Below are 17,104 nucleotides of genomic sequence, written 5' to 3'. Positions count from 1 at the left end.
GGGCATACATTTAAGTTGGGCCTCTATTATGGTGTCTTTGAAAAGTTTCCATGAAGCTTGCAGGGATTTTACTTTTGTCACTGTACCTTTTAATTTCTGTTTAACTAACCTCTTCATTTTTGTGTAGTTCCCCTTTCTGAAATTAAATTCCAGTGTTGGGCTGCTGAGGCGTTTTTCCCACCTCAGGGATGTTAAATTTTATTACTTATGGTCACTATTTCCTAGTCCAGTTATATTTACCTCTTGGACCAGATCCTGCGCTCCACTTAGGACTAAATCAAGAATTACCTCTTCCCTTGTGGGTTCTAGAAGCAGCTGCTCCAAGATGCAGTCATTTAAGATATCAAAAACATTTATCTCTGCATCCTGAGGTGATATATACCCAGTCAATATAAGGATAGTTGAAATCTCCTACTATTATTGAGTTTTTTATTTTGACAGCTTCTCTAATCTCCCTAACCTCTGTGAATTTATCTAGTTCTTTTTTGAACCCTGTTAAAGTCCTGGTCTTCACAACATCCTCTGGCAAGGAGTTCCACAGGTTGACTGTGCGCTGCATGAAGAAATACTGCCTTTTGTTTGTTTTAAACCTGCTACCTATTAATTTCATTTGGTGACCCCTAGTTCTTGGGAGGAATTAACCAGAAAGGAAAACCCTAAATAGATAGCAAGGGGACATGTTAACCCTTTTCAAACCCCACTTCCTTTCTCTCTGAGGTTCATCGAAGGGTTTAGCCCATAACCAATTAGATCTTTGATGTATGTAGCAGAGTTACCTGTCTCTGGGGCTTCAAAACTATGACTAAATGACTTGGCCAAGGTCACCCAGACAATCTGTGGCAGGACCCAGAGGTGAAGTTCAGGTATCTTTTTCTTTTGTAGTTTCGGTCTGCAGTCAAACTGCCATTCAGCCTGTACAAACTCCTCACTGATCCAGCTCCTGGGCTTAAAACTGCCACAGACTCAAAAGACTTTGTCCTGGGTGGTTTTTTCTCTGTGTTGTCTTTTGTTATCAATGCAGCTCCTTATTTGGGCAGCTGGATGGGCTCTGGAGATTCTAACCCCATCGCTGACTCTTTCTGTCCCCTGGGGCAGGTCTCATAACCTTGCTGCCTCAGTTTCCCCCATCTGTCATGTGAGGACAATAATACCTGCTCATCTGCCACAAATGGGCTGAGTTGAATATTGGTGAACAAAGGCCAAATCTGTCCCTGATGCAAGTTAATTAACTCTGTGGCGTTCGCCGGGGGTGGACTTTGCCCAGAGACTCTGCAAATAAATGGAGGAGATGCTGGGCCAGATTTGTAAAGCTATAGAGAGGCAAATAGGTGTGTCAGTGCTTTTAAAAATCTTACTATCTTCATCATTAGGAGCCCAAATACCTGTAGAAATCTGCTAAGGATTATGCATTCCAAGCAGGGGGGTTCTGGCGAGGCAGTGCTGGAGTTTGCAACAGCTCCTCTTCTTGGTGTGACTCTTAATAGCCATCTCTATTTTTTTCTTTCTGAATGAGAAGTGACATCTCAGCCCCGTGACGTGGCCAGCTCCTTCTGATTTCCTTTTAATGAAATCATGTCCAAATGAAGGCTCCGCATCTGGAATTACGCTCCAGACCCCGTGATCGCTCATTTTTATATATACACAAGGGAGGAGGGAAAAGCGTTTCCATAGAGAGAAAAAACTATCGCAGCCCTCTTAATAACAATCAAAGAAAAGGCAGGAGACAGAAGTTCAGGGTAATGTGCCTGATGTATTTCTCCTTACTCTGAGACGGCGGCTTGCAACAGCGAGCGCTCTCGCTCCAGAGCTCAGAAGACTTGCAGGTGAGTGCATGGCTTGGAATTCATTTATGAAAGGGGAACCGGTTTCATCTGTAGGAAGTTTAAATATTTCAGTGCTTCCAATAAGTGCTTGGGCTCCTGCCGGGTGCCCTATTTCTATGCAAAAGGAGAGAGGCATTTTATCAAAAAGCTGTCTAGGAAACTGCATTATGAGACCAAAATGATTCTCTCTTTTGAGTTTCTGAAGCAAAGGTTCAGCTGCAATTTTCAGAGTTAAACTGCCTGGTTCCCAGGATGGGGAAAAGAGGTAGGTCGGACATTTTTCGCGGGAGGGGAGGCACAAAATGCTGTTTTTGTAACAGTCTGGGCAAGCAAGACGGAGCCATAAAATCAGTTTTGTCCTCGGTGCATCAGCGACAAAACGGGCCATTTGCAATATGCAGTTGGTTTATGAGTTTGCAAAGTGGTTGTGTGCGTGGCTCGGGTCCAAACTGGTAATATTTGATCACTCTGCAACGACTTGTGCTGGGAAGCTAAGCAGAGCAAATCAGATCCACCTCGTTAGCTCTAGCTGGAGTCGTTATTAAGGGAGGACACTAATCATAATTCCGAAAAAGCTTTGTTCCCAACTTGCTCGATCTGCCTTGCCTGTCTGCTTCACTTTTCCTCTCATCTTTAACAGCTAAGAGGCAGGTAGCAGTCCCCAGCTAGGGTCAATTCTGATAGCTCCAGCTGGCTATAGCTTTTCAATATAATGCCTGTAAATTGTGCATTGGAGCCACAACCATTTATCCCAGCGAAAGATGTGCCCCTAAAGTCACTTGTGGCTCATGTCTCATCATCAGACTCAATCCAAGCCTCTTCAAAAGCTGCTTTGCTCCTCCTTTCGGCTGAATTCCACATTTCTTCGGTGACAGTTCCGGGAAGCAATATTTTATAATGGCTAATGGTGCACGAGGATTCACAGGTACAAGAGATGCAGCCGGAGGGTTAGCATGAGTGGTTTTTGCAGTAGCCAAGAAAAGAGAACGCATTAGCCCGGCCACCGGTAGTGTATTGTGCGGAGGCTTTGCCTTGATGGTTACAAAATTAGTCCTTCTTCTGGGGATTTGAAAACCAACGATGCTTCAGGGCGTGCTTCCTTTGCATTTTTTCATGTTCCACAATTCTCGTCACCAATCACAAGGAAGTCCCCAAAGAGTCTTGTCACCAAGCCCCCAGGAAGTCCCCAAAGAGTTTTCAGAGACCGAACAAGCTAGTCTGGGCATAGCCGAACGTCGGGCCAGACGCTCCATGTCAGATGATAGTATAAAGAACGGTACAAACTGCTTTGATAGTTAGTTGTACGGGTCTCAGAGAGACGCAAATCCTCTGACGGATTCTCACACTGATTAGGGGACTGTCAGCCCCAGAGAGCACTTTGGAGGGGCCCGATTCGTTCTGAATTACAGCTGGGTGTTTCCAAACAAAATGCAAAATGCAGCCAGCAGCCCGGTCGCTAGTAATAACAATCCAGGGCCAATAGCCCTGGACCCTAACAGAGCACATGGGGCCAAATTGTCAATAGATGCGAATTCATGTACAGCAACACGGATTTCTAGTCGTGGAAGAGCTGGGCTCATGCATTTACAGGGAAAAAGTGAGCAGTACTTCCGTGGTTAGTGGTTGTTTGCTGAGATGTATACGGACGAGTCCAGGCAGCTGTCTGATGAATCCTGCCGGGCGTACGGTTTAAAACCTCTCAGAACTCCATCTCTCTGACGCCAGCTCACGCAGCCAGGTTTCTTGGCTCAGTCGATGACTCCGGGAACACAGCGTGAGAGCAGGGGACTTCAGACAAGTGGGAGAACAGAAAGTTACTTTCCCCAAACAACTCCTCGCCCATGAGGCCCTGTCCCTCTAGTACAGGGGAGGGGAACCTAAGGCCTGGGGGGCTGTATGCGGACCATGGCTTGCCTGGATCAGGCCCCCTGATACTCGGGACTCCCCTTGGCACCATGGGACGCTTGGGACTCCTCCTCTCCCCACGCTGGTGCTCCAGCCTCCCCACATTATCCCCTCACAGGGCTGGAGCACACACAATCTACTAGCCTGGACCCTCCCCCAGCTCTGGTATGTGAGGGGAACATGGGGAGGGTCTTTCTCTTTCTCAGTCAAGGTTCACATCTGGGGGGGTTGCTTCTCACTTGTGTGCAGCCCCCGACTGATTTTTCTGTGGGTCAGCGACCCACATAGGTCCCCCACTCCTCAGAGGCATAGGGAGGGGGTTATGCACCCAGGGGCAAAGGCAACATTTCCACCCCCTGCCCCAAACCTGGCGCACAGCTGAGCCCAACCCGGAGTGGGGGGGAGCTTGTACCATGTCTTCCCCCGCCCCCTCCAGTTTGGGGCCAGGCCCCCACATGCATTAACCCGCTGGCGGAGATGGAGGAGGGTCGGGCTGGGGGCAGAGAGGAAGCGTCAATGAGGGTCCAGGGTGCTGAACGCCCCACAGGATCGCGCCCAGGAGCTAATCCCACCGGCTGGAGCCAGGCAAAGCGGTGGCAGAGGCCGGGCACGTGCCAAGGAGCCGCCCTCCTGAGCCGGGCTCCTCATGGCTCGGCCTGCACGCCACAGGCCAGGCAGCCCTCCCTCGTGCTCCGGCACGGGCTGCCCCACACGGTGCGCTTGCGCCGGTGGGGCTCCCCTGCCCTGCACAGAGGTGGCCAGTTGTTCTGAAATGGGCTGCACCGAGGGGTAGCGCCCACGTGAGGAAGATGGTTCCCTGGTCAGCCACGCCGGAGAGGGGAACCTTGTTCGGGTCGGGGGCCGTTGACCCACAGGAAAATCAGTCCGGGGGCTGCACACACGTGAGACGCAAACAAGAGAAACCAACCCCTCCCTGACGTGGCCCCCGACCGAGAAGGAGACAGACCCTCCCCACACTCCCTTCCCACATCAGAGCCGGGGGGGGGGGCCCAGGCTGGTAGATTTTGGATGCTCCAGCCCTGCAGTGGGAGAGCAAAGGGACTGGAGTGCCCGCGCAGGCTCCCCAAAACTGGGGTGGAGCCCCAAGCCTCTGGAGCAAGCCACATCCGGCCTCCAGGCCTTCGGTTCCCCACCCTGGCTCTAAGCTGACTCGTGCGCCTCTTTCCGCAGAGAGAGGTGGTGAAATATGGCGCAAAGGGCCCTGTCTTCCACCAAAGCGCCCCTGCAGCTGCGAGCATGTGGCGGGATCTACTGGCTCCAACGGGCTCGGTGTTACACACAGGCCTAGGTCCTCCATTGGAGCCAGGCCTAGCTCCGTTTCTGCAGTCCTTCTCCCGTTGCCATGGCAGGCAGATGCAGGCAGGCGCCTGGTTACACCCACGTTGCACCTGGTGCGTCACCCCAAGCGGATGTATCCTAAGTGAGACTCCCGCAGGCACCTCCCTGTCTTCTAGGAGTCAGGCAGGCGCGTCCTTTTCGCCCAGCCGTGAGGAGCCTTGCTGAACTGATCTCAGCGGAACGGGGTCCTTGTAGTAGTTGATTCAGGCCTGTCCTCAGACAACTTCCCAGTCCAGCTAGAGAGTCCACTGGGATACACCAACACCTGCTGTGGAGCACCCCCAGGGACGTCTCTCGAAGAAGACCTGACGTTATTCCAAAATAACAAAGAGCGTGCCGATACAGCAAACCGTTATTTCGAAATAATGGCAAGCTGGAATCATAGAATCATAGAATCCTAGGACTGGAAGGGACCTCGAGAGGTCATCGAGTCCAGCCCCCTGCCCTCAAGGCAGGATCAAGCTCCGTCTACACCATCCCTGACAGATGTCTATCTAACCTGTTCTTAAATATCTCCAGAGAGGGAGATTCCACCACCTCCCTTGGCAATTTATTCCAATATTTGACCACCCTGACAGTTAGGAATTTTTTCCTAATGTCCAATCTAAACCTCCCCTGCTGCACTTTAAGCCCATTACTCCTTGTCCTGTCCTCAGAAACCAAGAGGAACAAATTTTCTCCTTCCTCCTTGTGACACCCTTTTAGATATTTGAAAGCCGCTATCATGTCCCCCCTTAATCTTCTTTTTTCCAAACTAAACAAGCCCAGTTCATGAAGCCTGGCTTCATAGGTCATGTTCTCTAAACCTTTAATCATTCTTGTCGCTCTTCTCTGTACCCTTTCCAATTTTTCCACATCTTTCTTGAAATGTGGCGCCCAGAACTGGACACAGTACTCCAGCTGAGGCCTAACTAGTGCAGAGTAGAGCGGCAGAATGACTTCACGAGTTTTGCTTACAACACACCTGTTAATACAACCTAGAATCATATTTGCTTTTTTTGCAACAGCATCACACTGTTGACTCATATTCAACTTGTGGTCCACTATGACCCCTAGATCCCTTTCCGCCATGCTCCTTCCTAGACAGTCGCTTCCCATCTTGTATGTATGGAACTGATTGTTCCTTCCTAAGTGGAGCACTTTGCATTTCTCTCTATTAAACCTCATCCTGTTTACCTCCGACCATTTCTCTAACTTGCTAAGGTCATTCTGAATTATGTCCCTATCCTCCAAAGAAGTCGCAACCCCACCCAGTTTGGTATCATCTGCAAACTTAATAAGCGTACTCTCTATCCCAATATCTACATCATTGATGAAGATAAAGACTTTTATTGGAAGACTTCTTATTCGAACTCCTGGGCTGTGTCTAGTCTACACCTCTCTGTCAACAGAGAGATGTAGATTAGGCACATTGAAATAGCTAATGAAGAAGGGATTTAAATATCCCATGCTTCATTAGCATAAACATGACCTCCGCTTTTTTTCGAAACGGAGCTTTTTAAAAAAAAAACCCAACCCTCTAGACCAACCCTTTTTCGAAAGATCCTGTAAACCTCATTTTATGAGAGAGAAGGGATCTTTCGAAAAAGGCTTTATTTTTCGAAAGAGTCCCATCTAGACTGCCATTTTCTTTTTTCGAAAAAGCTCCGTTTTGAAAAAAAGCAGAGGCCATGTGTATGCTAATGAAGCGCGGGATATTTAAATCCCTGCTTCATTAGCAATTTCGACGTGCCTAATCTACATCTCTCTGTCGACAGAGAGGTGTAGTCTAGACACAGCCCTGTGGCCCTCGTTTCACGAGGAGTAAGAGAAGTCGGAGCAAGAATGTTCTTCCCTTGACTTCCTGCTGCGTAGACAGCGCCAAAAGCCGAGTTAAGCTATTTTGACTTCAGCTGCGCAATTGACGTAGCTGAAGTTGCATCACTTAATTTGACTTTAGACCTGCTGCGTAGGTCTAAACCATAGAGCAGTAGTCCTCACCGTGGTGCCCGTGGGCGCCATGGCGCCCGCCGGGACATTTCTGTGCGCCCGCCGAGTGATCAGGGCCGGCGTGGTGCAAGGGCTGTGCTGGCCCCAGGCATGCAGTGTATGAGCGGCACCAGCCTGGGCGCCCGGCACAGGAGTGGCACTGGCCCCAGGCACATGGCGTATGGGCGGCCTCGCCCCTGGGCCCATGGCACAGGAGCGGCGTCAGCCCCAGGTGTGAGGCACATGGGCAGCCCCACCCCCAGGCATGAGGCACAGGAGCAGCAGCGGTCCCGGGAGTGTGGCACATGGGTGGCGCCGGCACCGGGCGCACGGCATATGGGTGGCTCTGCCCCCAGGCGCGTGCACGCCCCCGCCCGTGGGCCCATGTGTGGCCCCGCCCTCGGGTGCCCGGCGTGTGAGCGGCCCCGCCTCAAGCACCCTGCAGCCCCAAAAGGTTGGGGACCACTGCCATAGAGATTAAGCCCAGATAGACACATTAGATCCCCGGCCTAGTGCTTGGTCCTGCCGTGAGGGCAGGGAACTGAATCTGATGATCTGTCGAGTTTCTTTCCAGTTCTGTGATTCTGTGAGGCTATGTCTATGCTGCAGAGTTTTTGCGTAAAAATGGCATCCATATGACAAGAATGTTTTTGTGCAAGAAAATGTACAGTGAAGCAACAAAACTGAGGGGGTTTTGCGGTATAGGTACTCCTCTTTCTACAAGGAATAACTCCTTTTTGCGTAAGAGCTCTTGCGCAAAAAGGTGTGTGGGGATGGGAAACGGAAGAAGCACAGGTACCCTGCTGGCTATTTTGCGAATGGCAATCAGAGCTTTCTTGGAAGAGAGAGTCCATGCAGTCTGCACGCTCTCTTGCGCAAAAGCCCATCACTTTTCAGATGCGCTTTTGCAGGGTGGACGCACTCTTGTGCAAGAAGATTTTGTGGAAGATCTCTTCCGCAAAAAGCTTCTTGCGCAAGAAGCCTGCAATGTAGACATTGCCTGATTCTATGATCTCCTGTCACAGGCCACTATATTTCCCCCCAGCTCCTCTAGTCCAGGGGTCAGCATCCTTTTCAAACCAAAGAGCCAGCTGCAGCAAAATTCAGAATAACAAAGAGCCGTATCCGAATGCCCATTTGCATGACTGCAAATATACAACGTCGTATTATTGATAACTGACCTGAGGATTAATAGCAGCATCAATGAAACATTGCACTCACAGACTTTGTCGAATGGGACTTCTGCTGCTGCTTCTTTTTGCACTTTTCTTATAGAATCATAGAATCATAGGACTGGAAGGGACCTCAAGAGGTCATCGAGTCCAGCCCCCCGCCCTCAAGGCAGGACCAAGCTCCACCTACACCATCCCTGACAGATGTCTATCTAACCTGTTCTTAAATATCTCCAGAGAGGGAGATTCCACCACCTCCCTTGGCAATTTATTCCAATATTTGACCACCCTGGTAGTTAGGAATTTTTTCCTAATGTCCAATCTAAACCTCCCCTGCTGCACTTTAAGCCCATTACTCCTTGTCCTGTCCTCAGAAACCAAGAGGAACAAATTTTCTCCTTCCTCCTTGTGACACCCTTTTAGATATTTGAAAACCGCTATCATGTCCCCCCTTAATCTTCTTTTTTCCAAACTAAACAAGCCCAGTTCATGAAGCCTGGCTTCATAGGTCATGTTCTCTAGACCTTTAATCATTCTTGTCGCTCTTCTCTGTACCCTTTCCAATTTCTCCACATCTTTCTTGAAATGTGGCGCCCAGAACTGGACACAGTACTCCAGCTGAGGCCTAACTAGTGCAGAGTAGAGCGGCAGAATGACTTCACGAGTTTTGCTTACAACACACCTGTTGATACAACCTAGAATCATATTTGCTTTTTTTGCAACAGCGTCACACTGTTGACTCATATTCAACTTGTGGTCCAGTATGACCCCTAGATCCCTTTCCGCCATGCTCCTTCCTAGACAGTCGCTTCCCATCTTGTATGTATGGAACTGATTGTTCCTTCCTAAGTGGAGCACTTTGCATTTCTCTTTATTAAACCTCATCCTGTTTACCTCTGACCATTTCTCTAACTTGCTAAGGTCATTTTGAATTATGTCCCTATCCTCCAAAGAAGTCGCAACCCCACCCAGTTTGGTATCATCTGCAAACTTAATAAGCGTACTCTCTATCCCAATATCTACATCATTGATGAAGATATTGAACAGTACGGGTCCCAAAACAGACCCTTGAGGAACTCCACTTGTTATCCCTTTCCAGCAGGATTTAGCACCGTTAACAACAACTCTCTGACTACGGTTATCCAGCCAATTATGCACCCACCTTATCGTGGCCCTATCTAAGTTATATTTGCCTAGTTTATCAATAAGAATATCATGCGAGACCGTATCAAATGCCTTACTAAAGTCTAGGTATATGACATCCACCGCTTCTCCCTTATCCACAAGGCTCGTTATCTTATCAAAGAAAGCTATCAGATTAGTTTGGCATGACTTGTTCTTCACAAACCCATGCTGGCTATTCCCTATCACCTTATTACCTTCCAAGTGTTTGCATATGATTTCCTTAATTACCTGCTCCATTATCTTCCCTGGGACAGACGTTAAACTGACCGGTCTATAGTTTCCTGGGTTGTTCTTATTCCCCTTTTTATAGATGGCCACAATATTTGCCCTTTTCCAGTCTTCTGGAATCTCCCCTGTCTGCCATGATTTTTCAAAGATCATAGCTAAAGGCTCAGATACCTCCTCTATCAGCTCCTTGAGTATCCTGGGATGCATTTCATCAGGACCTGGTGACTTGCTGACATCTAACTTTCCTAAGTGATTTTTAACTTGTTCTTTGTGTATCCTATCTTCTAAACTTACCCTCTCTCTGCTTGTATTCACTACGTTAGGCACACCTCCAGACTTCTCGGTGAAGACCGAAACAAAGAAGTCATTGAGCATCTCCGCCATTTCCAAGTTTCCTGTTACTGCTTCTCCCTCCTCACTAAGCAGTGGGCCTACCCTGTCCTTGGTCTTCCTCTTGCTTTTAATGTATTTATAAAAAGTCTTCTTGTTTCCCTTTATGCCTGTAGCTAGTTTGATCTCATTTTGTGCCTTTGCCTTTCTAATCTTGCCCCTGCATTCCCGTGTTGCTTGCCTATATTCATCCTTTGTTAGTTGTCCTAGTTTCCATTTTTTATATGACTCCTTTTTTATTTTGAGATCGTGCAAGATCTCCTTGTTAAGCCAAGCTGGTCTTTTGCCATATTTTCTATCTTTCTTACACAGCGGAATTGTTTGCTTTTGGGCCCTTAACAACGTCCCTTTGAAATACTTCCAACTCTCCTCAGTTGTTTTTCCCTTCAGTCTTGCTTCCCATGGGACCTTACCTACAAGTTCTCTGAGCTTATCAAAATCTGCCTTCCTGAAATCCATTACCTCAATTGTGCTGGTCTCCCTTCTACCTTTCCTTAAGATCATGAACTCTATTATTTCGTGATCATTGTCCCCTATACTGTCTTCCACTTTCAAGTTCTCAACTAGTTCCTCCCTATTTGTTAAAACCAAATCCAGAACAGCTTCTCCTCTGGTAGCTTTTTCAACCTTCTGAAACAGAAAGTTGTCTCCAATGCAGTCCAGAAACTTATTGGATAGCCTGTGCCTCGCTGTGTTAGTTTCCCAACATATGTCTGGATAGTTGAAGTCCCCCATCACCACCAAATCTTGGGCTTTGGATAGTTTTGTTAATTGTTTAAAAAAGGCCTCATCCACCTCTTCCACCTGGCTAGGTGGCCTGTAGTAGACTCCTAGCATGATATCACCCTCGTTTTTTACCCCTTTTAGCTTAACCCAGAGACTCTCTACACAGCTATCTCCTACGTTCATCTCCACTTCAGTCCAAGTGTGTACATTTTTAATATACAAGGCAACCCCTCCTCCCTTTTTTCCCTGTCTGTCCTTCCTGAGCAAGCCGTACCCTTCCATACCAACATTCCAATCATGCGTCCCATCCCACCAGGTTTCTGTAATACCAATGATATCATAGTTGTATTTATTGGTTAGCAATTCCAGTTCTTCCTGCTTATTACCCATACTTCTCGCATTTGTATATAGGCATCTAAGATACTGATTGGATCTTGCCTCCCTGTTGTGCCCTGACCCTCCTTTCTCCTTGCCATTATAGGCCGTAGTCCCCCCCCATTTCCAACCCATCTCCCAGTCCCGCACATGCAGCACTTACCTGTGGGCTTTGCTCACCTGCCCGCAACAAACCTAGTTTAAAGCCCTCCTCACAAGGTTAGCCAGTCTTTGAAGTTTACATCATAGCTGGTCCCATTCAGGTTCATGCGCGCCTTCAGGCTGCAGGAGGAATGACACGGTTTTAAAATGTTGAATTAATTTTTCATTTCAATTTAAACAGTGGCCTGTATTTTGGGAATGGCCAAAGAGCCGTATTTGGCTCCACACTGAGCCATAGGTTGCAGACTCCTGCGCTAGACTGATCCCACTTTCTTTAATTCAGTTCAGCTATTTCCATCCTCAAGAAGCCAAATTGGGTGCCACAGGCTCAGGAGAGCAGGAGAAACCGCGGTGCCACCACACCAACCGCTCCTTCAATCCAAGGTTCCATCCCAAAGAGCTCAGAGGGGAGAATTAAAACCCGCAGCATGTCCATGGTGCTTTGCAAAGCCCTACACAAACATTAGCTAGTCCCCATCAAACCCCTGTGGTCCAGGGGAAATAACAACTGCAGACCTGTATCAGGGTTCATAGAACCATCGAGCTGGTAGAGACCTCAGAAGGTCATCAAGTCCAGCCCCTTGTCCAAAGCAGGACCAATCCCAACTAAATCAACCCAGCCAGGGCTTTGTCAAGCTGAGACTTAAAAACCTCTAGGGATGGAGATTCCACCCCCTCCCTAGGGAACCCAGCCCAGTGCTTCACCACCCTCCCAGGGAAATAAAATTTCCTAATATCCAACCTCGACCTCTCCCACCAGTTCTTCCCTTCTGAGCCCATCCAAGATAACAATTAGTATTATAGAAACCTAGGGAGTTCCAAACTGAGCTAGCATTTCCACCACCTGACACTCGGTTACCCTCAAGTAACCGCCCCAGCCTCTGCCGCGGTGGAGACAACAGCCACCAAACCTCATCCGTGGGGAATGGAGACACTGCACAACTTGGTCTTTGGGAAGAGCAGGCAACAGGGCCGGATTAAGAGTTTTAGAGGCCCTAAGCACTGAAAAGATTATGGTGCCCCCCATATATAATTCAAAATATATAATATAGTATTATACTATACTGGAATATAATATAGTATTATACTATACTGTAAAATAAAATTGTATTTTTCGAAATGACACAAAACTGACATGTCTTCTGAAAACAAAATAGCTTCTTTCTAGATTTTCTGATTGCAAAATTCTGGCTACGTTCATCAAAGCTGACTTGACGAAGCACGTCCACTTCCATACACAATAGGGAAAGTGAATCGAGTCTGTCCTGACACGCTGTTCTCTGAGGGTTTTATATTCTTTTCAGCTGAGAAAAAGAGCGGTCTGTGGAGTTCTGACTTTTCCCACGATGACAACTTTGATGCTTTTTTTGAAATATAAATTTTTTTAAAAAAAAAATCTCATTTTTTTTTGGTGCCCCTGCTTTGCTGGTGCCCTAAGCACGTGCTTAGTCTGCTTATTGGATAATCCAGTCCTAGCAGGCAAAGATGCTGCTGCAGCCATTGAGCTGAAATGAGCCCCTTAAAAAGACTCTTCATGGATTCCTTGTCTAGACATCCTGCCCCATAGTAGGGAGTTGCGTTCAGTAGGACATGCCTCCAGCTCACACCAGATGATGCATTCTGCGCCAGCGGCCAAATGCAGGCCCTCTCTGCGTTTTCCATTCGCAATCCGCCGTCACTACATAGTTTCTTAAGGTAGGGGGCATTTTTAAAACCATTTTCCCAACACGGTGGGCCCAGTCCCATTGTGCCGTTCATTGCGCCTGTGCAAAACGGGGGCACAACGCCACCAGCGTCTTTCCAACCTCTTGGCACCCATTTTGCACGTGTAAATGACTGTATTTTAGTGGGCCAACAAATCGAGACCAATTTTCTTGTGAAAGCTCAACTTTTCTAACGTGCTCTACACTTTGCACGGTTACGTGGATTGCTTTGAAATTTGGGAAGGAACATGGGGATCAGTGATTCAAATTTGAGATCGTTAGATCCAGGGATTCCTGAGATATAAGGTATAAGGCAGTTAAAAATCAGGCCGACAGTTTTCTATGTAGTTATGTAAGTAAAGTCACCCATCAAGACAGGAATTATGGGGCCATTCCTCCACTCCTTACACATTAATAATTATAAACCTGCATAGAGATTCTAGTCATTATTACCCTAAGATTTGCCAAATAGATAAGAATTTGAAGCCTTCTGGGCCAAATGTGCTTGAACAAGAGTTGGGTGTTTGGTCCATAAATCAAATGGACCATTTCACTCTTGCTTGCTTAGATGACTTCTTTCACTCAAAAGACATTCAGCTAAACCATGGCCTTCTTTAAGCCTTAACCCTGCAGTGATGTTATGCAGTTTTTCTAAACCCAACTGAGAATATTCCAACCTTGAGGCAAAATGGGGGCAGAGTTAAGGTTATGGGTATTTTGTGTGTGTGACTGGCTTGTTACAGAAGTGAAACCTCAGTGCTGAAAACTTCTGCTATTTTATGAAAGGGATGGTCTTGCAGCTTTGAACACCCTGGAAGAACTTTTTTTGCAAGGGAATTTACTTCATTTTCTAAATCGTCCTACCGAGGGACTGGAGAGAGCAGTGGGGGGATGTGATTTTCTCTCCCATCTTACCGACCCCCTGTGACAACGCGTCGGGATTTTCCCATCTCCTGCACCCCCGAAATGGCATGAACAGACTCCACCAGCCAGTATAATGGAGGTTGTTTATTGCCCCTCCAGGATATAGCACAGCACAGATGTAATCTGGTTACAGGAACTGGGGGCTAAGAGGCCTCAGTGCCCCCCTTGAGATAGGGGAGTCCCAGCCCCCCTCCCCAGCTCCTTCTCCCCTGCTTTCCAGCCAGGAACTAAACTAACTCTCCTCCAGCCCTTCCCCCTAGCCAGGGTAGCATCCACCTTCCTTTGTTCCTCTGCATGGGGGGTGGCTGGTCAGACAGGTTGAGACACCCTTTGCATAATGACTTATCCTGTTTTACTGGGCCGTGGTACCAACTGCAGCCAGTGGGGGTTACCCCAGAGCCAGCAGCATAGAAACCAGCCAGGTACCCCCACTACGTCACACCCCCTAATGCCTATGCAGAGAGAAGTGCCTCTCCAGCACATCTTAGGATCTTGTGAAGGGCAGAGACCTTCTCAGGTCTCAAAAGGGGGGGGATGAGGGAAGCAGGAGGACTTGGGGGCACATCTCAAGGGGCCATCCCCCACTCACCTCCTATGCATCTCCTCGGGCCCAACACCTGTGGAGTTTACAGGACACCTTCGAGAAGAGCTCAGTTTGGCAAGTCCCAGAACGCTACTCGGAAGGGTGTCCACCTCCCAGGCCCTACCCAATCCCAAAAGCCTTAGAAAGCTTCTGGGGTCCCTCAACCTTCTCCAAACAGATAGGAAGAGGATTGGGGGGCCCCATGAGCCTTAGGTGGCTAGTGGAGGGGCCCCCAATATCCACCCTCTTGAAGTTTCTCATCAGGACCACACCCCCATCCAATTTGGGCCCATTACAGGGGCCAGCCCTAGCTGGATTTCCATGTGGGGTCTGGCAAGCCTTATAATGCCCCCAGCAGGTGGGTCTGGCTGGGAGGGACCCCTAGGAGCCGATGGAGGCTTGGGCAGGCTAGCTAAAATAAAAAGGTCTATGGAATGGGTGGGAAGCCCTCAGCATGCCTCCTAACTCCCGGAGCATGGCGTCAAGGAGCCCTTAAAGGGCCGGTACGGCCTGGAGGCTTTCTTCACTGTCTCCTGCTTTGCTGGGCCCATGAGCTGCAGGGCACCGAGTAGCTGGCGGCAGGACTGTCTCTTCCATGGCTGGCTCCTGTCCCGCTGGCCCCCTCCTCCAGCCTGTACCATCAGGTGCGGTTTCATAGTCTCGGCTCTCTGGTCTGGTGGCCTGGAATTGTCTCCAGCCGCCCCTCCAGCAAGTCCCGGAGAGCTGTCGCAGGGCCCTGCGCGAGCCGGATGAGTGACCCCCTGGGACCGACAATCCCAGACTGCACAGAGCTTCCGCTTGGGCCTCACCAGCGTGTAGCCACGCTCCCGGCGGGGGGGGGGGGGCGCAGTCGTGTTGCTTCCAGGGTATTAAAGAGTCACGAAAGCTATGTCTACACTGCTCCCGTTTTGCACAAAAATTACGCAAACGAGGCAAAGCGTGGAATATCGCCGCCCCTCATTTGCATAATTAACGAGGCTCTGTTTTTGCGCCAGAGGCTTTTGCACAAAAAGGAGCCATGTACACGGCTCCGTTTTTGCTCAAAAAACCCCTCGTGCACAAGAGCCGTTCTTCCGCATTTTTTTCAGGAAGAACGGCTCTTGCGCAAGAGGGGGGTTTTGTGCAGAAAGGATATTTTTTGCATATTTTTTTCACAAAACGGGGGCCGTGTAGGCATAGCCGAAGGGTGTCAGAGAAGAACCAGGCAACCCAGGAGCGGATGGGGTGAAAGGAACTGCTTTATAGCCTACGCACGTTTACCTCAGACATTCAACATGATGTCGGAGTGACCCCGAATTGGCTGTAGTCAGAACCTTTTATCTATTTTAGTATGTTAATTTAGTAAAGTTAACTCCCATAAAATGACTATTAATAAGCAAATAATGAATACAATTATACCCGCCCCTAATTACTAAGTATAGAATTTCTAATTGACTCAACAGTTTCCTATACTACAAACTAACAGGTGACAGAGATTTCAAGGAATCTGACCCTGAAGATGTTCTGCAGTGACAATGAGAATCTGACAGCCCCAAGTAACATTGCGGGAGCTGACAACAGTTTCTTGGGTCCCGCCCCAGAAGCAGCTGCATGTCAGCAAGAGTAAAGCAAAGCAATTTCTACGTGTAGGTCTCCAAAAGCTCCGGTCTCCTTGCACAATTAGAGGCCACGTTTCTAACTGTGGGTCTTAGCAACTCACCCAAAATTACAGAGGGAAACCATGGGTCCCCCCTGCTCTTACCACTAGACCACACTTCCTCCTAGCTGTGGGAATAAAACCAGGCGTCCCGATGCCCATCCTCTTCTGTAACCACTAGACCACACTTCCTCCTAGCTGTGGGAATAAAACCAGGCGTCCCGATGCCCATCCTCTTCTGTAACCACTAGACCACACTTCATCCTAGCTGTGGGAATAAAACCCAGGTGTCCTGATGCCCTATTCCCTGCTCTAACCAACAGGTACTTCCTCCAAGCCCTGGAAATCTCCATTCCATCCCGGAATTACTGGACCATTCTGCTTTGAGCATACACTGATTAATACTAATGACACTCACCTATGTTTCTACCTTCCCTGCCTTCTCTCCCTCTCCTGAGCCTCAGGGGGGAACCATGTCTCCCACCAGATTCGTGCTGCTGCTCCTGATTTTGTGCGCCGCAAGGACGGGCCTGTCCCTCAAGCTGTACAAAGCCGAGTCCCTCTTCAACTGCATCAACGCCGCCCTCTCGGAGGCCGAGAAGAGCCTCCTGGAGGAGAACTCCCCCCTGGACAAGAGGAATTCCGACTACCCGCCTGGGAAGGAGGCTCCCTCACCGCGGGAGGAAGCGGAGGAGGAGGAAAAGGAGAAAAGGACGTTCCCAGAGGACGCCCGTTACCAGTACCAGGCGCCGCTCAAAGGGAAGATGCACCAGACCCGGGCCAAGAGCGACCGGCGCACCAAATTCACCCTCTCCCTCGACGTGCCCACCAACATCATGAACATCCTCTTCGACATCGCCAAGGCCAAGAACTTGAGGGCAAAGGCTGCCGCCAATGCCCACTTGATGGCGCAGATCGGGCGGCGGAAGTGAAGGGGGCGGGGAGCGAACTTGCGGGTGAGGTAG

The 17,104-nt window shown here is 49.0% G+C and overlaps 1 protein-coding gene across 1 annotated transcript; it reads left to right on the top strand.

Moving 5' to 3' along the window:
* Positions 1 to 344: 344 nt before the first annotated feature.
* UCN3 (urocortin 3) lies at positions 345 to 17,104 on the top strand. The gene is made up of 2 exons (XM_006120335.5): positions 345 to 1,823; positions 16,604 to 17,104. Exon 2 carries the CDS (start codon positions 16,613 to 16,615, stop codon positions 17,069 to 17,071), a length of 459 nt encoding a protein of 152 aa, XP_006120397.2. The 5' UTR covers positions 345 to 1,823; positions 16,604 to 16,612; the 3' UTR covers positions 17,072 to 17,104.

The sequence above is a fragment of the Pelodiscus sinensis genome, chromosome 1, assembly GCF_052426305.1.
Source record: "Pelodiscus sinensis isolate ZL-2025 chromosome 1, ASM5242630v1, whole genome shotgun sequence".
Classification (NCBI taxonomy): Eukaryota; Metazoa; Chordata; order Testudines; family Trionychidae; genus Pelodiscus; species Pelodiscus sinensis.
Note: the sequence above shows the minus strand (reverse complement) of the source record. Positions and strands in the feature narration are given on the sequence as shown.